At 41.8% G+C, this 27,014-nt stretch overlaps 1 protein-coding gene and 1 long non-coding RNA gene across 2 annotated transcripts; one reads left to right on the top strand and one right to left on the bottom strand.

The window, feature by feature from the left end:
* Positions 1-568: 568 nt before the first annotated feature.
* On the bottom strand, positions 569-26,380 carry PI4K2A (phosphatidylinositol 4-kinase type 2 alpha). The gene is made up of 9 exons (XM_032491160.1): positions 25,769-26,380; positions 18,932-19,132; positions 14,447-14,578; positions 13,934-14,087; positions 10,250-10,311; positions 8,678-8,777; positions 7,807-7,940; positions 7,236-7,295; positions 569-2,944 (listed from the first exon to the last, which is right to left on the bottom strand). Exons 1-9 carry the CDS (start codon positions 26,201-26,203, stop codon positions 2,783-2,785), a joined length of 1,440 nt encoding a protein of 479 aa, XP_032347051.1. The 5' UTR covers positions 26,204-26,380; the 3' UTR covers positions 569-2,782.
* LOC116667091 lies at positions 5,035-17,177 on the top strand. The gene is made up of 3 exons (XR_004323857.1): positions 5,035-5,486; positions 14,268-14,271; positions 17,162-17,177. It is a non-coding gene; the product is annotated as an uncharacterized LOC116667091 (long non-coding RNA).
* Positions 26,381-27,014: the final 634 nt, after the last annotated feature.

A 27,014-nucleotide genomic window follows, 5' to 3' on the forward strand; every position in this document is an offset into this window, starting at 1 on the left:
CAGGCCTTGGTTCAAAAGGAGCCTACTATGTATGTGCTTGTTAGCATTCAGCTCCCCTCCCCACCCATTCTGCTTGTTTATCCATCACTTAAAGGAGCCAGGGTTCAAAGCACTCAAAGTGGGCAGAGATGAACACAAGAGCAGCACTGCCCTCTTGTGGCCAAGAAGAGAAGTCCGCACATTCCTCATCCCGAACCCTTGGGGCTAGACGATTTTGGAATTCAGAATTTTTTCAGCATTTAGAAAGTAGTCAGTCCAAGTACTGTATAATCCCCATTGGGGGAACATCTCATAACGAAACACCAATATTTCTGCAATAAATATTCACAGTAAGAGGCATACATGATGATTACAAATAGCTTTGCATCAGTGTAGGTTCAGGTCAGGTATTGGTGTCAGATGATTTATGAAAATATTTTGGGAAATGAGGACATGTACCTTCCTCTACTAGAGGAAAAGAGACTCAGGAGCCATATCTCAGCAATTCCATGGCAACACAGGGTTCTTTGTCCTTAAAACTGCATTCTACATTGTCTTCCTTCCACCAAAGAAAACTAGACAAGAAAGGTCAGAGTTGGATTTGTTATTCGTAATCTGCATGATTTAAATACATTACATACAGTTTCTACAGTGCATTAGAACAATACAGAGGCAGCAGCACTGTCGCAGCCCAACCCCTACTCCCTGACAAGGGGACAGGACCTGTGGCTGGCAGAGGGCTGGGCCGTTTCACGAGTGCCACCCAGAAGCCTGCCCTGGCACTCTGGGCCCTGGCTCTCCTAAAGTCCACATTCAAGGCAACCTGAGTACAGGCTTCAAGGAGAATGGAAGTGGGCCAGGAAAGGACTGGGACCCGCTCCATCTTATGTTGGACCACATGTCCTTCTCATCCTAGAGCTGGTCTGGATGAGGGCAACGTGCAGATCTGCTTGGTGGGGGAAGGAACCAGCTCTCTTGACACCCAGGTGGGGCACTTTACCACCATGTTTGTGTAAAGGTGTCTGAGGAGAGCCAGACACACCTGCGTCCCCTCCAGCCTCTGGGAGCCCTGCTGTTCCCATGTTCCCACAAATGTGCCCCCAAGGCCAGAGTCTGGGCCAGCTCAGTGGGATTGTCAGGGCTGGGGCTGGTTGGGGTGTTGCGCCTTCGTCCACAGGGCATGCATGTCCCGCTCCCAGACTCTTCCTGCCAGCTGGGTGGAAGCCCAGGGTCAGCTGGCTCCTGGGGGCTGGACTGGAAGGGGACCAGCCTGGCCCCGCTGACGAGGGCTGCACATCTCTGCCTCCTGAACGGCGGGAGCGGGGCAAGCAGAGGGCACACAGCCACAGTCCTCGCTCCCTTTCTTTGGTTGTTTATCAAGCCTTCAAGACAGTTTCTTTCCAAGACTGATTGGCCTATCACAGGGTGCCAGAAACGCAATGTCCAGTAGCACAGGGCTGCCCCTGAGCCACAGGTGGCACCCTCTTCACTCCCCCCAAGGCCATTCTTTGCTTTGGTGTGGAAAGGGCTGGAACAGCTGGCAAGGGGGACAGCTGAGGCAAAGGAGACATGGAAGCAAGGAGACGCACACTGGGCTGGGCAGGCACTAGGGGACAGTGTGAAGACCTCTCCTTTGGGCCCCACCTTTCTCAAGAAGCCATGGAAAAACTGGCCTGGAACAAGAAGTCAGAAAGCAAAGGGAAGCTGCCAGTTAGGAGGCAGAATACAAGTCCTGTTACCTCCACCAGGCAGCAGTGGTAGCATAAAAAGAAGGTCCAAGGACCTAATATCCTGTCCTCTTATGAGCTGAGACCCATCCCAGAACCTTAACCAAGAGCCACTCCAGAACCCAGAACCAAACCTCTAAGTCGAAAGAGTTGAGAAAAAAATACCTGAAACAAAAGGAACAAATTAGAGGACTGGGATAGGTTATCACCTTTGGCTCGGGCTAAGGACTCAGGAAGCAAGGCTGGGGTAGGTTCACCCACAGACCATCACAGCTTCCAGCACACACTTAGGCATGGATCACTTTTGCATGCTGGGAGTCAGCTTCCTCCCTCCTGCCTTTGCCTGAGTGATAAGCAAGCTACAGGCCTGGACTACAGAGGACGGGTCCCTAGCGGGGCAGGGGGCAGAGGTGATCTACACGATCATTGTAAAACTACTGGGAGTCCCAGAGCAAAAGCATCCCCACCATGAGAATCATGTTTGGAGTCAGCCTATTGCACTGATGGGAGGGGAAGGGGAAGAAGACTTGGCAAGAAGCCAAAGGAAAGCGTGGCTTCTATCTGTCCCAGCACTTTTGAGGCACCAGCTGCCTTGGTCCGCAGGAGTAAGGAACTGTGAGGCACGAGGATGTCTGGGTCCGTGTGAATTTAGGTCTGGATCAGAGGTTTCAAACATAAGAGGATCTGGGATTCTGCCTGGGTTTTGCTACTAGTATTTAAATTTGTATTTTTTTTTTTCTGATGCAGAATATAATGAGGAATTGTAACAAAGTGGAGTGTCAGGGAGGGAAGGGAGTTTCCCAGCCTGCCCCAAGGGAGATGCTCCTTCCCAGGCATCTGGATCCCTTGCACGGAGCACCAGTCCTCCCCAGCACTCAGAAGAGCCCAACAACACACGCTGTCCCTCTGATTGTGCTTCTCCCTGTGCTTGGGAAAGCTCTGAGGGGGATGGCGAGCAGAAAAGAGGGCTCTTGAGGGCACTGCTCTCCACCGGCTTCTGTGGCTTTTCCTGCAACGCTCCCCAGGCTTCCTCCCAGCCCAAGTCTCAGACAATATGCCTTTGTCCGCCTCTGGGTCTACCACCACGAAAAGAAGGGCTTCCGACTCTGAAAGCTCTGTGTGTAGGACTCACTAGAAGACCGCTGGTGAGAACGGGCCGTCTCGACGATCACGGGTGGCATCTGAACGAGATGCAGGGGACTCTTGTTGTCCTTCAGGGCCTGTGTCAGATTTAGGATCTGCAGTGGGAAAAATGAGATCAGTGAGAGAAAGGCCTGGGCATTCTGGTCTGCCTCTGAAGAGAGACCTACAGATAGAGTGCTCCTATAAATCAATACAAAATAAACAATGGGCTAACGGAAAAGTGTACAAATAAGCTATTTACAAAGGTAGGAAAGTAAGTGGGCAATATACAGAAAATGGAAACCTCTCTCTTCATTTAAAACATACAAATGAAAACAAATACCTCCTCTTTTTTTGCCCTCCTAGTTAGTAAAGATACAGAGAAAATGATGACTCAGAGCTGGGGAGAGTTCTGAGGCATGGCTGTGGGCTGGATGTTGGGACAGGTTTTCAGACAGGCAAGTGGAACATAAAGGTTTAAAAGTGAACAGGCCCTCTGACTCAGCAACTCCATTTTTAAGAACTAAGGAAACAATCATTGACATGCACAAAACACTTAGTTTCAATGAATAACAGTGCAGTATCATGAAAACGATATAAATGTCCAGGAGAGTATGAAATCAGTTAATAATTTAAGGGATTAGAAACAAGCAATTAAAAATATATTCTGTTGGCATGGAAAGCTGATCACAGTGTCTTAGATCAAAAAGAAGGAAGATAAGGAACCAGAATTATAATGTGACCCTATCTTTATTTTCTAAATTCTATTTTCTTATCTACTTACCTACAGAGAAAAAAAGCCTGCAAGTTGGCAGTGATTATCTCTGAGTCAAGGAATTATAGATGATTTTTATTTATTTATTATTGTTTATCCTTATTTTTTGATTTTCCCACAAAAACCATGTGTTAAAAAAAAAAGCCATTTCAACAAGATCTTGTGGTAGCTCATGGTGAAAAAGAATGTGAAAATGAATATATGTATATTTACGTATGACTGAAAAATTGTGCTCTACAATGGAAACTGACACAACATTGTAAACTGACTATAACTCAATAAAATAATTTTTTTTAAAAAGTAAAAAGTCAGCTTTCTGGATCATGTGCAAGAAATGAAACCATTAAATTCTGGCAATGTTGAATTTTTTAATTAAAAAAGCATTAAATTCTCTTATATTGTAAAAAAAAAAGCCATTTCAGTTGAATTCTACCTCTGATGCTGTGTTTCATCTTTTTTAAATAAAATTTTTACTTTGGAATAATTTTATATTTACACAAAAATTGCAAAGATAGTACAGACCGTTCCTATATACTATTTACCCAATTTCTCCTAATTTTATCATCTTATATAACCATGGTATATTTACCAAAAATAGGAAATCAACATTGGAACATTAGGATTAACCAAACTCTAGACTTAATGTGGATTTCATGAGCTTTTCCAGTACTGTTCTTTTTCTGTTCCAGGATACCACAGTGCATTCAGATCCTTATAAACTTCTGTCTGTATTTTACAGATACTTCAGATACGTGTCCAGAGGGACACATTTTCCTCCCCTTATCAAAATGAGAATCACCACCATTTATTTTCTCTGTAGGACAGTACAAAAGCTGAAGTTTTCCTACGACAGCCCTCTTCAAACCGTGGGATGTTGAAGATTTTCATGCCAGGCCAGAGACACATGGGAGGGTAAGCTAGGTGGCACCCCACAAATCACACAGACACACAGCCCTCAAGCCACAAATACCTTTGGCTACAAATGCTGCCCCCAGAGAGGCAGAGATTCACCTGGAACAGAGGTCAGAAGGCAGAAGTGGATCCTACCAAAAATTAATTTCTTTTTTACTTACTTGTTTTGGTATTTGGCAGCATCCTACACAGCTTCAAAGAGCCTTGAGTGCAAGATCAGGGCAGAGGACTAAAAGGAAGTTCAAATGGATTTAGGGTGGACTGTGCAGGAGACCACCCAGCTTAAGAGACGGGATCTTACACCTGCTCTGGCTAGGTGTCCCTGTGCTTCCTTTGGCTCTTCAGGTTAGAAGCCACCTCTCAAGCATGCTTAAGTCTTGCATCAGAGGTAAGATGTCAAACTGTCTACAACTCACTTTCAAAAGATTTGGCCAAAAACAAACAAAGAAAAATCTATCTAGGGAGAGAGAGAAATTATATAGATACATTAAAGAGATAAATTATATAGATATATAGAGATAGATACTATTCAGACTGATACTATATAGAGATATGAGATAAAGCAAATGTGGCCAACTAAATGTAATAATTGGTGAGTCTAGGAGAAGACCCCATTCTTTCAACTTTGCTAAGGTTTGAAAATTTTCAAATTAAGAAGTTGAAAATTTTATAGCTAAATGTTAATATACATACATAATGCTAAAAAATAAATACTGTCTTCAAAAGTGTTATCTAAACAGACTCAGACATAGATAATAAACTTATGGTTACCAGGGGTAAAGGGAGTAAAAAGGGATAAATTGGGAGTTTGAAATTTGCACCTCTTGGGTAGTGATGGAAATGTCAGCTATCTTGAGTGTGGTGGTGGTTCCACAGGTGTATACATTTATCAAAGTTCATCAAAGTGTACATCTGAAATATGTGCAGTTTACTGTACAGTAATTATACCACAATAAAGGTGTGAAAAAAATGTTATCTAAAGCAGTTTTCCCTCAGACCCTGAAATCTTTATCTAACTCCTGGTTAGAAGCCCTTATGGTGAATAATAACTTCTATCACCCAACTGCATCTCTCTGGAGGTTCTTCATTCTTCCCTTTGGCTCCAGGCCATTGTACAGCCCCCTGTGTGCTTACGGCTCAGGTAGGTAGAAGGCTGTGACTTCCTTCCACTTACATGCTAGCAGGAGGAGCTGATGCTCATGGAACCTTATGGTTTCAGAGGCAGGCACTCTAGGTTGTAAGATGTCACAGGCCTTCAAAGGACATTAAGCACACAAGATGGAAAGAAAGCTAAAACTGCACTCACTCAACCACACACCCCACCCCACCCTGCTTTCTGCCACTCTTAAATGATAACCCTAACTAAATACAATGAGAGGAGGGTTGCTATGATGTTGGCAAGTGACTGGAGCTGGGAAGGGATTAGAGAAGACAGTACAGTGGGGACAGAGGCACAGACTACAGAAACTTGAGAAGAAGTTTGTTCCTTTATGCTAAGTTCCAGAATACCAGAGTACATCAGGCAGCTTTTAAAAGGTTTCTAAAAATTCAGCCAGTTAACTGGGCCTTTACATTATTTGGAAAATGTAAGAAGACCACATAACTGGTATTCAGGCAGCTATAATAAGTACAGCTCTTAAAACCTCTCTCTGTCCCACTTCCAGGGAAAATGAGCGCAGTAAGCTCAAGAGCTGCTGTCACCAGAAGCCTTTCACGAAGTGCTATAAAGGTAAACGCATAATTATGACTAAGAAAACCTTCTTGTCCTTTAAAGATGTGAGAAGCTGTATAAAAATCATAATCAAAACAGCTAACCCATATTGAGTACTTCAGTACACCAGCACCACTCCAACTGCTTTCAATCATTTATCTCCTAATAACTCTGTACGGTAGGTGCTCCTATTAATCCCACGTTACAGATGGAGAAACCAAAAGAAAGAGATTAACTCGTTTAACACCTCATAGCTAGTAAATGGCAGAACCAGGATTCAAACCAGGCACTCTGGCCAGTTTGTGCCCTAACTGCTAGGCCACCCAGTTCTCTTTAAGAAGACTTCAAAGTGATAAGCAGAATGTAAGTGTCCTAGTTTCTGGACAATTTTTCAAGCTATTCTTTACTATTCTTTGGAAGATCAACAATGCTACGGGGGTTTCCTTAGCTCTCTTTGAAGGTGAAGTGGAGAAAGAAGAAATAATATGGCTTATAACTGTAACAACAAAAATTATAATCATGGCCAACATCTGAGTGCTTACCATGTGCCAGGCATTGTTTTTACTAAACACTTGATATGAATTATCTCCTATAATCCTCTGGCCAACCATGCAAAGTATGACTCCTGTCCCAGTTTATAAACAAGGAAGCGGAGGCTCTTGCCCAAGCCATGATGCTTGGAAGTAGTGATGCAGCAGTGTGATTCCAGAGCCTTAATCACCAAGACACACGGCCAGCCTTGGGTAACTTGAGGACAGGGACCACCGGGTAAATTTACCAATGAATTATCCAGCAAGTGGCACAGCACTAAGCACATTGTAAGAGCTTCACCAAGTACTGGATACCATGGAAGAGGTGGGAGATTTCGGTATTAAGGCAGACTTACAAATATGTATGACACAGACTAAATTGGGTGTAAAATTCAAGCTTTGCACATTTACTCAACATGAGCATATAACCCTCTCAGAGAGATCCTAGAAATGATGCCAGCAGGATGTCCCAGGCTTACCTGTCCCCGCATGACAGCAATCTGCTTATGGAACTGGCCCCTATCGAAACCAGGATCTTTCTGCAAAAGAAGGGCAGAAGGAGATGGAACCTGCATGAATCCCTCAGAAGAACCCATTTTCTTCTCCCAATAAGAAACTTTCTCATAAAGAAAACCTACGTGAGGCTTAGGAGCCTTAGTGAAGTTAACTACCACTCCAGGAACTCCCTGTTTCACAGTTGGGGAACCAGAGGACAAGTAAGTATCTTGTCCTTAGTCTCACTGTTAACTCTAAAGAACTCCAGGCTCTCGTGCTGCACTGGAAAACGAGAGCTCTGCTGATGCGCTGCAGCCACATGACACAAGTGACACACAGGATGCATGCCAGTGTGCTTCATCATAGTTGCAATTTTTTTCAAACCAATCCAAACTAGGTCTTGCTGTCCACAGTGGGGAATCTTGTTCTTCACAGGCTAACACAAGCCAGAGGGGATGTTTCCATTCTCTCTTGGCTTGTATCAGGTCCAATTAGAAAAACCATTGGAATTCTTTCTTCTATATGGTTATAGAGCCTGAGGTTCCCAGGGCTAACCTTGAAGAGTTCATACAGGTCCTCCTCCAAATCCTTCACGAAGTTAGGGTCCGATATCTTCGGAAGAATCAGATCTTTGATCTCTTGAGAGAATGGGACTTTTGCCTGGGGCAACCAAGCCCAGTAAAAAGGATCTGAAAAGAGAAAAAGTCAAAAGCAAAGCTGCTGTTGAAAAAGTCCCTACCCATCTATGTCCTCCACCTATCAGATCACTGGCAAAGGCAGGACACCCCTCTTAGCTGAGACACAAAGAGAAGAAAAGTTATAAGGACTGTTAACCCTACAGGTTACACAGTAAGCGGAGGAACTAGGATTCAAACCCAGGTCTGCCTAATCCCACAGCCTGTGCCCTTTCTCAGACATTATATGACTTTCCAAGACACAAGCCTGTCTAGAAGCAATTAGTTGCCACTAAAACACTGAGATGTTCCTTCTGACAAGACACACTAGTACTGCAAAGGGGCTAGTGACCCCCTTCTTGTATCTCTCCCTTTCCAAGTTTCTCATTTACAGCGGGGCAGGGGTTGGCTTCCAGGCTGCTGACAAGGAAGACAGAACACTGACGGCAGCTTATATTTAGAAACACAAATAGAATAAATTATGATAAGATAGTCCTCGGAAAAAAATAAGAAAAATGCAAAGCAGAGATGTGAAAACTCAACTCTATGCTTCTAGTGGGAATAATGTAAGGCAAAAGTTATACTAAAAGCACAGCAGGAGTAGCTGCCACTGTGCTCAAGTGCATGAGCTGCATTATTTCATAAAGTCTTAGAACAATCCTGTGATAGAGGCATTATTATCTTCACTGCACAGATAAGAAAACTGAGACTGAGCAAGAAAAGAGCCAGACCACAGTGGTCTTGAGACTTACATGCCCTCCAGGAGTCAGGATGCTTCAGGGGGAAAGCCAGCCCATTGTCTATGGCAGCCACCTTGATAACAGGCTCCTTCACCACTACCCAGTCTGTGTCCTGAAGAGGAAGGAAAGATTAAATACTTACAGAGTCCCTTTAAAGTAGTAAGAAAGCATCCCATCTCAACCTCCTCAGGCACCAATCCCTACTCAACTTCTGACCTAATTTCCATATTGTTACTTAGACTTGATACATTTATGGGACCTCTGATTTGGCTTATTCAAGGTTCTCAGAGTCCCTTTCTCATCTGAGAAAAGGTATACTTCCCCAAGAGTTGCCACAGTCCTTGGTAAGATGGGACATTGACAATAACAAAAGATAACTAGAAGCCATTCCTCCTAGGGAAAGGCAGTGAGAATCCTGAGTATAAAAAGAAGAAAAATCAACTTTCAGTCAATCAAGGTCCTTTTGTGTGGACCTTGACTCAGATGCCACTTCACTGGTGGTTACCACATTTTCCAGTAAGATAACAGAACCATGGAAGATAAGAGTTGGCTGCTCTTGCTCAAGGCAGTCTGTTCCACTGCTTCAGTGATACATTAAAAAGAAAAGGACAAGAGCTGGATGCACAGAGAGTGGAGACATTCCCATGACTGTCTACTTGGCTACCTGCTTCAGGTTAACCAGTGCCATCACAGGAACAGGGAATGTGGGTCCAGGATACCTGCATCAGAATCCTCTGTGATACCTTATTAAAAGTGGGAAGTCAGTTTTACCACAGACCTAATGGAAGAATGGCTTGTAGAATCTGTACTACTTTTAATAAGCTCTTTGGGTGATTCTGATGGACAGAATTTGAAGCCCACTCTTAGAAAAGGAAGTAAGGACACTATCAGGATGTGTTAACGAACCTTATTGTGGTAAATATTTTGCAATATACACATGTATCAAATCATCACATTGTACATCTTGCACAATGTTATATATCAATTGTATCACAATAAAGCTGCAAGGAAAAAAAAAACTGCAAGGAATAAAAGCCAACCTCACTCTCCTGCTCCAGGTAGCCTTCCTGCTAATTTTTTAAAATAACACAGACTGAATAGGGATAGGGAAGTGTGGTGGAGTATAAAAGCAATGAGAGAGTAAAGAAAGTTGCACAATGTAGCTTTTTCTAAACTGATGTTCTGTGGAATTGCAGTCTCTTATGAGAAAAGCATTCCACGGTCAAAGGTTTAGAAATCACAGACCAAACAAAATCACACTGGTTTATTTAATGCACTATTTCTCAGACCTTTATTATGCTACTGTGTAATGTGACTCTCCTAAAAAGGCACAAAGTATGTAATATGATCCAAACTTACTTGAAATTTTCTTCATTCTATCTCTATTAACATCATTCAGTAGGATATTCCTTAAAAAACAGATTGAGGAAATCTCTACCAAATATTAACCTATCAATTTTAATGACATGTGCTATCCTGATTCTTCTGAACTTATGTGACACAGACATCAGACCATTATGCACTTCCATATTATGCATATATTCCATCTCATCCTCTTCTTCAAGATACAGATCAGCCTCTTACCCGAGAGCTAGAACTATCCATTGGACAATCATATTTAATCAGCCAGTTGTCATTGCCTCGATCTGTGAACAGAAATATGAAGTTAGCAGAAAACACTGGGGTGACTTTCACTTTCAGTAATGATAAACTAGATATTTTGGACAGTTGGACCAATCATTCTACTAAAAACAGCTATAAAAAATGAATAAAATATTTTTAAATCTTGAAGGCACTAGAGATTGTATAAGACCCTTAAGAGATAACATGTCAGCATCTGGGAGAGAAAGGAAATCCAGAGGGAGAGTCCAGCATTTGTGGCTTCTTTTCTCTTATAGCACTTGCTGATTTGGCAAGAGGTGGCTACAGGGCTGAGAGACAGAACTGTGGAGCTAGGGAAACAAAATTATAGTCTGGTGACTGATAAGGGGGAGGAAACTCTGGTAAATCATTGATGCTTTGAGTTGAAACCTGAAGGGCTACATGTTGGAAGTAAGCAGTTTCCCCTCAATGCCTGAAATTAAAGTGATCCTGGATTGCCAGTGACCCTAGGCTGCTTGCCAAAAGCAAACATCTTCTTCCAGACAGGATTTATACCAGCATCTTAGGCCTCCAAATATTTCTACAATCTCTGATATACAGTATCTGATAATAAAAAATAACAAGGTATACAAAGAGACAAGATGACACAAATAAAAACAAAGAAGACAGAAAATTAAAACAAATCTACAGGGACACCAAACAATGAAAATACAGGCTCTAAAATGTTCAAGATAAAATCCTTAATATGTTTAAGAAGATAAAAGGCAAGATTAAGAGTATCAGCAGAAAATAGCAATCTATAAAAGAGAATCAAATAGAAATTCAGGAACTGAAAAATACAGTTACCAAAATTAAGAACTCACAGATAAGCTTAATAGATTGTGCTAAAGAAAGAAGCAGTGATATGAAAGACAGACCACAGGAAATTAGCCAGAATGAAGTACCCAAGAAAAAAAGATATATACATGAATGTATATCTAACATGTAACTGGAGTCGCAGAAGGAACAGAGAAAATAATGGGCAGAAGTAATATTGAAAGAGATAATAGTTGAGAATTTTCCAAAAGTGAAAAGATATCAAACTATAGATTCAAGGAATCCTGCAAACACAAAGAAAAATACACCTAGGTATATCACAGTAAAAGTGTTTAAAACTTCTCCGCAGAAACCATGGGAGCAAGAAGACAATGAAATGTTTTTAAGAAAAACTGCTGAAAGAAAATAATAGCCAATCCCAAATTCTATACCCAGTAAAAATATCCTTCAAGAATGAAGGTGAAATAAAGACATTTCAGACAAACAAAATCAGAAATTCATAACCAGCAGACTAGTACCTCAAAATAATAAACGTATATATGAAAAACCCACAGCAAACATCATACTCAATGGTAAATTTCTTTCTCTAGGATCTAGAACAAAGCAAGAATGCCCACGTTCACCATTTCTATTCAACACAGTACCAAAAGACCAGAGCAATTATGCAAGGAAAATAAATAAAAGGCATCCAAATTAGAAAGGAAAAGGTAAAATTATCTCTGTTCACAGATGATATGATCCTATATGTAGAAAACCCTAAAGATTACACACACACACACACACACACACACACACACAAACTATTGGAACTAATAAACTCAGCAAAAGTACCAGGATAACAAGTCAACCACAAAAATCAGTTACACTTCTATAATAACAATGAACAATCCAAAAAGGAAATTAAGAAACAATTCCATTTACAATAGCATCAAAAAGAATAAAATACTTAGGAATTAATTTACTAAGGAGGTAAAAGACTTGTATAATGAACACTACAAAACATCGCTGAAAGAAATTAAAGAAGACATAAATAAATGGAAAGACACCCCATGTTCATAGAATGGAAGACTTAATATTGTTAAGCTGTCAATACCACTCAAAGCAAAGCAATCTAGAGATTTAATGCAATTCTATCAAAATTCCAATGATGTTTTTTGCAGAAATAGAAAAACCCATCCTAAAATTCAGATGGAATCTCAAGGGATCCCAAATAACCAAAACAATCCAGAAAAAGAACAAACCTGAAGGACTCACATTTCCTCCAAAACTTTCAAACTTACTGCAAAACTATACTTACTCAAAAACCTACTACAAAACTATAATAATCAAAACAGTGTGGTACTCGCATAAAGACAGACCAATGGAATACAATAGAGAGTCTAGAAATAAATCTTCATATATGTGATCAAACAATTTTCAACAAGGGTGGGAAGCCCATTCAATAGGGAAGAGACAGCCTTTTCAACAAATTGTGCTGGGAACTGGATATCTACATACCAAAGAATGAAGTTGGACTCTTACCTAACACCATATACAAAATTTTTAATTCAAAATAGATCCATGACCTAAATCTAAAACCTAAAACTACAAAATTCAGAGAAGAAAACAGGGCAAAAGCTTCATGACATTAGATCTGGCAATCATTTCTTAGCTATCACATGAAAGGTATAGATAACAAAAGAATAAAAAAGACTTCATGAAAAATCTTAAATTGCATCAAAAGACACGATAAAAAAAATACACTGTCAACAGAATAAAAAGGAAACCCACAGAATGGGAGGAAATACTTACAAGTCATATATCTGATATGGGATTAATATTCAGAATATATAAATAACTCCTACAACTCAACAAAAATAAAACAAACAATCTGATTCAAAGATGGACAAAGGACTTAAGCAGACATTTCTCCAAAGATATACAAATAGCAAAAAAGCACATGAAAAGATGTTCAACGTAACTAATCATGAGGGAAATGCAAATCAAAGGTACAATGAGATACTACTTCACACCTATCAGGATTGAGACTATCAAAAAAAAAACAAAACCAAAAAGCCCAGAAAATAGCAAGTGATGGTGAAGATGTGGAAAAACTGAAACTCCTGTGCACTGCTGATGGGAATGTAAAAATTGTGCAGCTGCTGTGGAAAACAGTATGGTGGTTCTTCAAAAAATTCTAAACATAGAATTACCATATGATACAGAAATTCCACTTCTGGGTGTATACTCAAAAGAACTGAGAGAGGATCTCAAAGATATCTGTACACCCATGTTCGTAAGAAAATTATTCACAATAGCTAAAATGTGGAAACAACCCAAGTGTCTGTTGAGAGATGAATGAATGAGTGAAATGTGGTATATAACACAATGGACTATTATTCAGTGTTAAAAGGGAAAGAAATTCGGACATATGCTACAATATGAATGAACTTTGAGGACATTAGGCCAAGTGAAAGCCAGTCACAGATGGCAAATACTGTGTAAGTCCACTTACATGAGGTACCAAAAGAAAACTGTCCCGTGACAGGCTGGGCCACCATGAATGACTAGGAATCAAGGATAAGAGCACTCTTCACGTTGCTTTGGAAAAGCCAAAGCATTTTCTGTCTGGGATGAGGAAAGAGGCAAAGATAAAACTTAAATACTAGCCACAGTCCTCGCCACCTCTGACAACTACACATAATATGCCTGGACAAAGCTTGTCTTGGGTAAGTATTTCAAGACACTCCCCAAATGTGTATTATCCTTCTGTCTTAGAAAAAACTCATCCTGATAGGGCACTCTGATACTAAGCTCTGCAAGCCTCACCACAGTCGGGCATAGGGCACAGGACCACCCACAGCTGCTCACCAGTGTTGCGGATGATGTAATCCAGCACCACCAACCGCTCAAACTGTAGCAGCAGTTGCCGGTTAGTGTTCTCAGGGAGAGGTTCGGCTTCAAAACGCCGTAACCAATAGTCTGCATCTTTGTAGCCTTCAACAAAGAGCTGGAATGAACCAACCTGCAACCAAAAAAGAGGAATAAAGGTATTGCCCTATAGCCTAAGTCCAAAGATCCCAGGAGTAAGCCAGGTGCCCACTAAGGCCCTGTGAAGTTTGTATCAGAAAAGGGTTGTGACAGAGATTGCCCATCCAAACTCAAGAAGCCCACCTAAATGGTCCAGAGGAGTAAAGTGAGAAAGTTAAGTCTCTATTCTCTGCAGAACCATTCCCTAAACCTTGACAGAAATGAGTAAAACAGGAGCCTCAGGGCAGAGCTACTCAAATGTCCACAAATCTGTAGACACCTTGCTTCACCACTTGGATGGACATGCCACTATACATCATCACCTTTGATAAGCCACAGAGGTGCAATCTATACCTTTGGCGGAAGCCCAATGCGGTTAAACCGCTGCCCAACTTTTGGCACTTTCTCCAGCGCAAGCCGCTTGCCCCTGGACTTGACTCGGTCAATGGCACTATAGTTGAAGGTCTCACTGGCCAGGTATACTACCTATAGTGGAAGGAGAAGATACCTAGGTTAGAGTCAAGTTTAAGGACCTATATACCACTATAGTGGAGAATAGCTAGATGCTCACCAGTGCTGTTCCTCTTCCAGGGGACACAGAAAGAATGCATTTCTCAGCCTTCCTAGCAGCTAGGACAGGGTGTACGACTAGTTCAGGCCAATGGAATGTTGACAAAGTGACATATATACATTACTTTCAGGCCCCTAAAATCTCCCATGATCTTTGGTTCACATTCCTCAATCTATACAGCTGGAAATGAAGGGCTCTAGAATGGCAAAACCACCACATCATGAAAAGATCCTAGATTGCTTCTCACTACATGGAGTGGCTTGGGATCTAGAAGAGCTACCTAACTGGCATGGATCTTTTTTTTTTTTTTTTTTTTTAAGTATAATTAGTTGAATGTGTCAACTTCTGGTGTATAGCATAATGTTTCAGTCATACATACACATACTCATATTTGTTTTCATATTCTTTTTCATTATATGTTACTATAAGACATTGAATATAGTTCTCTGTGTTATACAGAAGAAATTTGTTTTTTCTCTATTTTATACACAGCAGTTAGTATCTGCAAATCTCGAACTCCCAATTTATCCCTTCCCACCTCCTTTCCCCTAGGTAACCATAAGTTTGTTTACTATGTCTGTGAGTCTGTTTCTGTTTTGTAGATAAGTTTATTAGTGTCTTCTTTTTTCTTTTCTGGCATGGGTCTTGATATGAGCAAGAAATAAATTCCTACTGTGTAAAACCACTGCAACTCAGGGGTTGTTATAGCAGCTAACATGAATTACCCCGACTCCTACAGCCACCTCCTGGGTTAGGAGAAGATGGCCCAATGCCTATTTTCTCTATAGATAAAAGCAAATTGCAATTTACTCTATGCCCTTTTATTACCTGCTGAATTTTGTACTATGTGCAATTATTTACCTTTAAAAATTAAACAAACATTAAAATTGGTTTTAATTTCTAGTGAGTTGCTATATATATGCATATTTAGACTACATCTGGGGTATTACAGAAGAAACTAGTAATAGCAGCTACCTCTGAGGAGGGGAACCAAGTGGCTGGAAGACAGTGGTGGGAGAGAGGCTGAGTTACTCTTCTCTGTTTACTCAATTGTGCCTTCTAATTTTTGTACCAGATGCATGTATTACCTATTCAAAAATAATTTTTTAATGGGCCACCAATATTGCACTTGATTGTCAAACTACAGTGGTATCGCTGTAGTCCATAATCCATACATACGTCCATTATCACACATCACATTGTCTCATGATTACCCATTTGTATATCTAACTTGTCTCTCAAAGCTAATGAAATGTAGGGTGGATGAGAACATCTTATGCACATTAGTATCCCTAGTACCTACCACAATGCCTGGCACATGCTCATTTATTAAATGAATGAATGAATGAATTACAAGCTTCTTTCAGAGAGGGCAACAAGTGAGTGTTAGCATATAAAGACCTAAAATCAAATTTATAAGAAAATTCTTTCTTTTCCTAAGCCTTGTAAAATTCATTACAAATAACTAATTACTTTTCCCATAAACCTTAGAGAGTGCAAAATAATTCCCTTCCTCCCATCCATCCATTCATCCACTTTTAACAGAGTACCTAAAATAGATGCGCAAAGTACTATAGGTTAGTACCCTCTGTTTTACAAATCAGGAAATACAGGCACAGGAATAAAGGGGGGAAAAAAGGCTTTCCTAAGAGAACCTTGACAGCTTCCATGATGAAAACCCTGGCTCTCAAGCCAAAAACCACCCTTTCCCCCCATCAGATGTATTTTTGATCAATTTTTGTAACAAACCACTTTTCCTCTATGACTAATGAAACTACCACAATCTGAAACCTCACAGGAACACAGAGATAGTGATCAAGTGGAATTAGAGCCTTACTATTTGATTCTCCACTGTAACATAAGCCTCGTTTCCATAGTGACAGATGCTCTGATCAACTGGATAGAATCCTGTCACAGGGTGGGAAGGCAGGGAGAGGAAAGGCTTCCTCTTACTATTCTCCAGCATCTGTGTGTTAGGCTTGCAAAGTTCTGTCTCATCTCAGTCTCATGGAAGACAACTATTTTTATTGTTGCTGGCTTTTTGATGCAAAACATCCTTAGGCCTCATTAAGGCTCTCTAAAAGGGAAAGAGGAAGACCAGAGATGGGGAAGAAAGGGATTGTGGGGAGTGACATTAATGATTAGAATAGTCATAAAAACACCACAGGCTAAGATGCATGGAGTGTTTACCCTGTGCCAGGTGCTGGGCTACAAGTTCAACAGGTATTATCTTGTGTAATCTTAATAGCCACCCTATAAAGTAGGAACTCTTTATATCCCTACTTTTATAGTGAGGAAACTGAATGGGTAGGGGGTGTGGAGGTATCTTAAGTGACGTGTTCAAGGGTCACCCAATAAAGAGCTGCAGGGCTAGAATTCGGACTCAAGCCCTCTGATTCTTAGGCACTGTACGCAAGAAGCAGAGGCAGAGCAGACAGACACTGGGCCAGGGGGTCTGCTTTTTACCTAGTAAAGAAAGGGAAGTACAGAGTGATGAGAAAGTAGTACTTAAAAGCACTTCTAGAGTCTAGGAGGGGCCTAGCAGGAGGATTTTAGGTTAAGCAGTAGATCTAAGGAGCATTAATTATCATATAAGATGTTCAGTGTGCTGTTCAACTATATGTACAGAGAGGACTAAAGCATAAAGGGAAGGAAAGAATTGCACAAGGCCAGGCAATGAATTAGATGTCAGACAGGAGCTACAAGCCTGGAACTACAATCAAACATTCTCTCCATAGACCTGAATGAAGCTGGGGGATCTCTGTTACTGTACTTTCATGGTTTGGTATTTATTCACTGATTCAGCTGATACTTAAGGAAAGCTTAACTATAAAACTTTGCTAGGTGCTGAGAATGCTGGAAGGAAATATCAAGAAGTGGTCCCTTACTTCTATAACCTTACAAACTAGTTGGCTTATTGTTTGGAGTTTGGTGGCAAAGGAGCAGACACAGTTAAACATCCCCAACAATCACATTTTTTTCTAAAGGATGCTGGGAAAACAGAAAAAAAAACAGATCCGAAGGGAAGCTCCTGTCTACTGATCAGGCTCTTTCCCAAAATCTGCTCTCTAACCTGCAAAGAAAACCTCATGCAGGGTTTTTAACTTTTTTTTTTAATAGAGGTACTGGGAATTGAACCCAAGACCTCATGTGTGCCAAACACGTACTCTACCGCTGAGCTATACCCCCTTTCCCCTTAATCTAGTTCCTGTGGGTCAATGGATGTACTTCAACTGGTCTATGAACCATCCCCCAGAACTATATGCAAAACAATAAATGCAAATATGTGTATTTTTTGTGGGAACAAGATTCACAGCTTTCATCAGATTCTCAAAGAGGATTAAGACTCAGAGATACAAAGATGCCCCTGCAGCTTTAGGGCATCCGATCAGAGTTCCACGTGAAGTTGTTACCAAATCTCAGGGAGACACATATTAAATGGGTGGTGACATCCTTAAATTAATGTTAAAGAAATCTGACCAGCAGATTTCTTTCCCTCAGAACCCTTGGAAAGTTTCATGGAACACCCTGTAATACAAGGGTTCTTAACCTAGTGTCAGTAAACTTTCTGAAATTGTATGCAGTCAATTCTGTATTTAAGCATATTTTTGCAAGGGGCGGGCAGGGGTGGGATGGGGTATGGTTCAGAACCTTCATTAGAACCTCAGTTAAGTCCAAATACGTACAAATCCATTCTAAGTGTGGATTTGCTTGGATCCAGGAACCCGATTTTGTTATATCGAGACAAGCACCAGAATTCCATAGCATAAAGATGGGTGAGGAGAATTCCATGTCAGTTCTCTATAGGGGTTCAGGCCAGACCTTTACTCTAACTCTCAGCCCACTCTAGAGTCCTCCTTGCCAGACCTTGCATAAGTATTTGGCTAACATCGCCTAGCCCATTCTAGACTGTATCTAAATCCTGGAATAGCTCAGCAATCTAAGAGAGTGAGCTACAAAAGTAACTAGGTTTCTAACTAGCCTGGGATTACCTTGGATCCAAAGAGCCAGGGAGCCCATACATGTGCATCAGAAGGTCAGTGAACTTTCTGAAATTGTATGCAAAAATTTTATGTGTATCCTTCTCAGGATCAAATCATGAGCCTAAATCTACAACCCACACACCAAAAAATAAAAAGGCTGAGAACCCCAGACTCAGGACACAAATAGCCCTCACTGGACCTAACAGTCCCAATAATGTGAAGCAGGGCTTTAAGCCCAGGAAAACTCTGGCCAGGCAGTAAGGTTCCTGGAGATAGGTCACTGACCTTTGTACGGGGTACAATGTTGAGTTCCAGTTTTTGGTCCACCAGGCTGGCCCCTGCCTCTGAGAGATAGCCTTGGTTGAGGACAAGACAGTCACGGCCAAAGCAGCAGGGACAGCACAGCTTCTGTAGCCACTTGGTCCACTTAGGATTAAGGTGCCCATATGGCTCTTCATTCTTGGGTTTGAAAACAGCAATGATCTTCTACAGAGACAAAAGAAAAAGTGGATATTAAAGGCAAGTTGATTAAAGTAGCCCACAGACCAGGTCAGCTAGGAATCTAGAAAGAAATGAGAGGGCATAGGCAAACAGTCTACATACAGTTAGACACTGGCTTCTCTCCATCTTGTAAGGGGAAGACACAGCTTGTGTGTGCAGCTGAGAGACCCACTCCCAGAAGGGCTGTGGCCAAAGAAGGTGCCAAGTTTGGTATATATGGTACAACAGATTTTAATACCACCAAACCCCACCTTTCAAGGTACACGCATACACACTGTTGCTCTGCATCAATTAAGTAAAGACTCAACTGAAAGGAAATCAGTAAGGTATTATAGAATGAGGTTAAGAAAATTCTTTCATCAATGTTTGATTTTATCTATCAGCCTAACTATCTCAACCCCTGGGTGTTAACAAAACCTTAAAATAAAAACTTTAGGAATGACCAACTATAAAAGCAACAGAAGAGAAAAATCACAGGAGGAAAAAGGATCTGCTACCTGGTTAGAAACAGGTTCTTTTAAGTAATTCTGATAGGCAAGAAATCAGGACAAGAGAGGCCACAAAGATTAAGATCCATCTTCTCTAGCAGAAAGGAACTTAATCCTCAAAGGTCCGTGGACATATGGGATGCTGCTGCAACCTAGAAACTATGGCTTTCCCTCCTGAAGGTTTCTTCCCCAGCCCTCTGAGGTTGTTTTACATTTATCTCATTCCCTCCAGTCCCCAAACGGGTGCTTTCAAAGGAAGAAAAGTAGATATGCTATCCAAATGATTCATCTTTCTATCATATGACTCTCCCTCCCCTCACCCCACAGCCAACTCAAGCTAGTCTGGGTCATAAGACACTTTCCTGTGAGTGCCACTTCCTGAATGGCTGGTCACAGCAGAAAACATACATCCATCTGTCTGCATTGAGTAAATACTCATATTAGGAATTGGCTAGGCACATATCTCCAACAAACACTGGTTAACCTTGAAGCCAGTTCCTTCAAGAAGCCTTGCAAGGATTTGAGAGGGCAAGAGAAATACAGAACTCTCCTCCTCCAAAATAATCAATTTATTCTTAAAGACAAACTTACTTATTCACCAGAAAAAGTCAAATCATATATTCATATTATAAGTGTTCAGAACTACATTTTTATCCAAAGTGGCCAGCCACAGGCCTATTTTAGCCACCTTCCTCTCTGTCTCTGTACCCCTGGAACCCTGCTCTCAGTCACACAGCAGCATAGCAAGTGGTTCACCACACAGACAATGACTGATGACTACTCTCTGGAACCTGGGTAGTGAAACCACAGGACAACTTGAAGCCTGTCCCAGAACCCACCAGTCAGTTCAACTGAGGCATAATGTGGAGTTCAGCAAACTGGTCCCCAGCGAAAGGGAAACCAAGACATTCCTACTATTAGCAGGGCTGAAAAATACCAGGGCTGAAGCTTAAATACTTCTGCTTAAAGAAAGCAGAACTTACAGGCCAAAGATTGCAGGTAAGCAATCATTTACAGACTGACTGACCTCTCCAACTTCTCAATTTCCTTCCATCATAAGGAGAATTAGAAAGCATTTCATCAACTCTAAAAGCATCCATGGTTCTCTCAGTATTTGTAATGAATGAAATAATAACGCCTGGAATGGACAAATGGGGGAATGGTAGAGTGGGAAGGATGGAGGAACAGAAGGACACTCAGACAGAGGTGGGGAGACAAGTAACTTTCAGGACTAAGTGTCACCTCAGTTCAATTCAATTCTGCTAACATTTGCTCAGTACCTAGTTTGTGCAAGACAGTGCGTCAGCACTCTGTGGGTTTCCTAGATAGACACATAAAACAGCCTCTGGCCTAATTTCCAAAGCTAATGTTAACTTCACATACTGAATACTCAGGAATACTGTCCTAATTCATAGAAAACAAACTCTAAAACCACTCAAATTAGAAAGACACCCACCATTATTTGGTTGAGAAAGAAAATGGCTACTGTCTATTTTTCTCACCATCCTCTCTCTTCTTTAATTTACTTTTCAATCCCTTTATTACATTTAGGAGAAAGCTTCAGTTTGATGTCAAAATTTTAAAAACACCTTCCCTGAACACTCACTTACTAAATCCGAAGGGGTTGAGGTGAGGGAGCTCAAGTAGCAGCAATCCATGAAAGCAGGGATAAAAACAGCTCTGCACAAGGAAGTAAGAGGCCACTCACTGGCTGGTGCCAGACCCACAACCAATTACTGGAACCCAAAGGGTTTCCTATATCCACTCAGCAGCCTCAAGTAGGAGGGTGCTATGCTATATTAAAAATTAAGACAGTTCAAGCACATAACTGTGAAATATCCAAAAACAATGCTTAATAAAACATTTCTCTGAAAGTTTGGTAAACACGAAGTGTATGGTTCTCAAACTTTTTGGTTTCAGGATCCCTTTAAACTCTTAAAAATCATTAAAGATCCTAAAACATTTGTTTACGTGGGTAAAATCTATGTTTGCTGTATTAGAAATTAAAGCTAAGATGTTAAAACTATTTATTAACTCACCTAATAATAAAAATAAACCTATTACATGTTAACATAAGTTACATGCTTTTTATAAAAAATAACTATATTTTCAAAAACAACTTTTAGTGGGAAGACTGGCATTGTTTTACATTTTTACAAATCTCTAATGTCTGTCAATAAAAAACAACTATATTCTCACATCTTCTTAATATCCAATCTGTTTCGATATCACACATTATGCACCCTCTGGAAATCTCCACTGTACACTCATAAGGAAATGAGAGTGAAAAAGGCAAGTCTGTATTCTATATTAGAATTTGGATAGCCCTCTTTGACTTAGCTATTTAGGTAGAAAAGCCTTGTTTACAAAAGGGAAGGATGGACTATTCCAAATATATGGGACTCTGAAAGATGATCAGATCCAAATAGAATGTAGTAGAAAATATTTAGATTGTATTTATTTTCCTGTCCACTGCCATCAACCCAATCTGCCTCATCCATCACAACTTGTGGCCTGGGACAGCTCCCTATACCAGATGGTAGACGATGCTGAAAAATCTCAAGAACTACATCTATGTATGGTATACAAACTTGACTGTCTCTTAATACTCTAGTAAAAACAAGAATTCTGTTTGAGATCTTTATTTTTTATTTGGCTATCAGTGTGTTTCTCAACCAAGGGTAAGGATACCAAAATTTCTTGGAAGGCACAGGTAGTTGGAAGAAGCACAACCAATATTATAACATAATTTTATATTTGAAAAATGGAAAATAATACTGTGTCGTTTTCATGACAAACTCTTTGTGAATAAAGTATTTTTTTTAAAGCCTGAAAATTACTGATGCAAGGCAAGTTCCTAGAACACGTGAGCAGTATCCGTAGAATTATGAAGCAAATACCAACTGGCATTATCTAATGAATTACTATTCTCAGTATGAAAGCATCTTCTCAAAATCATACCTTTGCCTTATTCAACACCATGTATCCAAGAAAGCCTAACTAGAGGTCAGTGGGCATGTAACTTAAAAAAGAAACAAACTAAGTACTCTGAACTCCCACTAAGCACCAGAAACTATGCCAGGGGCTTTCAAGTGTGATGTCTCATTTAATGCTCTTAATAAATTAGCAAATCATGTGCTGTTCTGTGATTTGGCAATGTAAACATCCAGTATTACTGGCCTCACCAAACAAAAAATGCTTAAAAAATATGTTAGTAGGTAATTGGGCATGAGACCTGAAGGACAAGGGTACAGGTGAGGAGGGTAATATGAACACTCTCTACCAAGACTCCTGATCTAGCATTTTCCATCTTACTGTTTCAGGTCCCAACTTGTTTGTCCTGAGGAAGAAACCATCCTAAATTGAGAAATAGAATCAGGGCTGTTACCTACAAGAACCTTTCAGACCGTCCAGCTCCAAAAGTAGCTGTGGCAGAAAGTGCTGGTTTCCCCAATTCCTGTTCCCTCTTCCTGCCTGGACACAGGTCTCTGATTTTTAGCCAGGCAAAGTGAAGACTATAGTTCACAGCCTCTACTGCAGCTAAGTTATGGACAGTATGATGTAAGGAGAAGAGTTTGGTGCAACTTCTAGGAAATGTCTTACAGGGCGAGGGCATCCTCTCCCTCTCCTTCTTCCAGCTGGCTGAAAGGCAGACAAGGTGTCTGCAGCTGGAGCAGCCATCTTGGATCATGAAGTGGAAGTCACAGGTTAGGGATGGCTGACCAGCTGGATGGAAGGATGCATATTGTTCATAATGTAAGCCCGATAAAGTGAAATGGCATGCCAGATCTGAGTAGCCTGCAGACTTCTTTTATGAGAGTTAAATATACTTTTATTCAAGTCATTATTATTTTAAATTTTTTGTCACACATAGCCAAATTTAGTCCTAACCAATATGGTAGGTGAAAAGAAAAACAAGAGATGCAGATGACTAAGTCTGAGGCAGCAGTACATAATGGTTAGGAGCATGAACTCTGGATCCAGTCTGCTTGGCTCTGAATCCTGCCTCCCACTTACTAGCTGTGAGATCCTGGGCAAATTAGTTATACTGTGTGTCTGAGTGTCATCATCTGTGGGGATACTAATAATAGGACCTACCTCCAAAGGTGTTATGAGGATTGAGTGAATTATTTTTTGTAAAGCACTTTAAATAGTACCTGGCATACAATAAATGCTATCTAAGTATTTATTAAATAAAATAAATAAACATATTTGGAGCAGGGCCAAAGATGACAAAACCAACCACAGTGAGTCTGTGGTCCAGTATAACCCACCACAGCATTTAGGAAGTGATCCTCTGCTCTGAATCATATTTTCCTCAGTGGGAACAGGATGGTTACATTAATAAGTTTTGTCAGGTCCTATGTGTTTTGACTTCCCCTCTAAGAAAGAATAGTGGCCAGAAAATTTAAGAGACTGAGATCCTGGAAACCACCAAGAAGCATATCCATAGCCTGTCATTCCCTGTGGCCTATGTACTAGATGGTAGTACTTTACCTGCCAGGTAGAACTGAGAGATCATATTACTCCCACCTGTGAGAGCAACAGATCACTTCTCAGCTGACCTGACACACTTTCCATGCAGCTGTAACAGTGTCATGAAAGAAAAATAAAAACCTTCCTCCTGCTTCTATCAAAGATAATCTTAGCCCCTTCTTACATGAGCCAACAAGCTAAAAAAAAAAAAAAAAGAAAAAAAAACAACACTCATATCTTAGATGTCATTCCAGTTCCCAAATTAAAAAGATGAAAACATCTCACTAACATTTAAATTTCACCCCCTCCCCATTTTCTTTTCTTCTAGAAGTGATGGTTCCCCTTTGAGCTTTCAATTTAACTCACCGCTCCCTTATCTGACAGACTTGGAAAGACTTACTATCCGCAAAGTTTTTCCCCATCTCAGTTTATGTTAACTGAGCTAATGGCAGAATTGACCTCTGGCTCTTGATGATAATTCAGGGACATCCGATAAAATAACTGAATCCTTCAATGAATCTAACTAAGAGCTACAAGTCACAGTCCATCCTGGCCACTCAGCACGCACACCTATCAAAAGAGCACACCACCCATCTAAAGAGTTCACACAGGAGAGATGCAGGGAAAATCTGAGGGACCCTTGACATCTATCATTTTAATAAGTATAGCAATAATACATTTTCCCAATAAACCACTGTGGTCCATCTGAGAACTTTAACGAAATTTTCCACTCATTGATATTCCAAAGATTAGTATCCACATGTCTTAAATTCTTCTGTGATTATCGAAAGAATAAAGGTCAGTTTTCAGCTGCCCCGGTCACTCCGAGCCCCATCCCATCCCATCCCCATCCCCCTTTATACACATGCAGGAGACAAAATAAAGGTTAGCCAAACACTCTGCCTTAGCTAAAAAAGCAAACTGCTGATAGTCCTGGGTGAGAAACGAAAGTAAAAAGTAGCTGACAGTCCCATGTTTCTCAGGCTTTACATTCTAAACTGAGGAATCATTTTTTAAAAACTGAACGATTTCCCAGAAGTGAGCAATAACCAGGACAGGTGAAACTGTTGAGTCCACCCACTCTATCACCAACATCTGCCAATAAGAGATCTGGGACGGTGGCAAGAAACATCCCACAACACAGAAGGCTGGAAATGAACTCTCAGAGACCCTGATGGGTCACTCGTCCTTCTCAATGAACAATGACAACACTGGTTCGGTCCAAAAAGAGAGAACAGGCTCAAAGATGTAAGTCAGTGGCGGAATAGCAGTCTCTGTAGTTTAAAGCTAAGGAACCGACTAGAAAGCAGCATCTCCCACGTGCATCTCTGTCCAGGGGCCGATTGCCCCATCACACCGCTGGGCCCCTCGCCTGTATCTGGTCAATTTCCTCCTTTCATTTTCCGCTCACTTCTCCCCTACCAAATAAGTTCTGATTTATTTCTTCATTCCGCAGAGCTTCTCCATCTCCAGTCCTCAGAGGCATTCCAAAATCCTGCCAAGGGGGGCCGCACTGTGAAGTTTCTCCCTTTTGCAGCCTTTCGACCCCCCTCTTCCCCCTACAGCCTTCTCCCTCTGGCAGTGCGAAGCCTCAAACTCCCTGGGACAAGCCCACCCTCCCTGAAGCCGGCGGCCGCAGTCCCCACCCCGCTCTCACCCCATGAGGGTCCTTCACGAAGTAGCTTCCGCTGGAGCCCTGATAGATGCGCTCGGGGAAGATGCAGCGCTCGATGGCCAGCTCGGCCTGCCGCACCACCGCCTCGAACTCGGGGTCCTCCGGGAACTCGTTCCGCTCGCGGTGGGCCTGCGCGGCGTGCGCTGCCGCCGCGGCCTGGGCGGCCAGGGCTTGGGCCTGCGCCGCCACGGTTTGGGTTTGACACTGGGCCGCCGCGCCCCGGGCCCGATCCAGCAGTGGCTGCCGCTCCCGGTCGTGGCCTGGCGAGCCCGGCGGAGAGGGGGCCGGGCCGGCCGCCGCCGCCACTCGGACCGCGCCCCCCGGCACCTGCGGAAAGTGAGCGCCCGAGCCAGACGGGAAGGTGTAGTCCGGAGGTTGGGCCCGCTCGGGGGACACGAGTGGGCTCGTCTCGTCCATCCTTCAGGCCGCCGGCTCCGGGACCCCGTGAGCTCCACACTGCTGAGCTCCCGGCTGGGACCAATCCGCGACACCCCCAACCCACGTCTGGCCAACCAGGTCGTGGCGCCTCTTTGGCCCCGCCCCCACCTTCCCTGTTTACTTGGCGACGAGTAGGCACGACCCCTCGCGCGCAAACGGTAGCCAATGAGAACCAGCGCCTACGCAATTGCGCCCTCCGCATTTTTCGCTCGTCACCTTTTGTGAAGACTGCGCATGCTCCAGGGGCAAGCCCTGGGTCAGACACGCCTTCTAGTCTTACCAGCCCAGCCCCGCCCTTAGCTTCCGATTGCTGACCAGTGTTTTGGAGCTTTCAGTAAAGCAGTCTACCTCATCTGTCACTCATTTTTTGGAACCAGCTGTGAGACTGGGGAAATCCAATCTTTGTATCTGTGTTCATTCCATCATACACTCATTCACTAAATATTTATTGAGCACCTACTATATGCTGGAGAGACAGAAGTGAAGCAAAGAAACAAAAAATTCCTGCTCTACCAAATGAAAAGTTTTTAAAAAAAAGTTCCAGCCCTCATGCAGCTTACAGAGTGCCTGGCCTAATGTTCAATGCTTATTTCTTAATTGAAGAAAACTATGGTCCCATTAGACTAAAAAATTCCAAGAGGTAGGGGGGAGGGTATAGCTCAGTGGTAGAGCATGTGCTTAGCATGCACACGATCCTGGGTTCAATCACCAGTACCTCCATTAAACTAAATAAATAAACCTAATTACCCCCCACCTCCAAAAAAATTCCCAGAGGTGATAGTCCATGATT

This window comes from Camelus ferus, chromosome 11 (genome assembly GCF_009834535.1).
Source record: "Camelus ferus isolate YT-003-E chromosome 11, BCGSAC_Cfer_1.0, whole genome shotgun sequence".
NCBI lineage: Eukaryota > Metazoa > Chordata > Mammalia > Artiodactyla > Camelidae > Camelus > Camelus ferus.

Bases quoted from the DNA above. Each gene is read 5' to 3' on its own strand.
- PI4K2A (XM_032491160.1), bottom strand. From the start codon at position 26,203: ATGGACGAGACGAGCCCACTCGTGTCCCCCGAGCGGGCCCAACCTCCG. The intron at 14,088-14,446 runs GTATAGATTGCA...TTTTGGTTGCAG, and splicing joins GCATTGGGCTTCCGCCAAAG to GTTGGTTCATTCCAGCTCTT. The intron at 10,312-13,933 runs GTGAGCAGCTGT...TTCTGTTCACAG, and splicing joins TTACATCATCCGCAACACTG to ATCGAGGCAATGACAACTGG.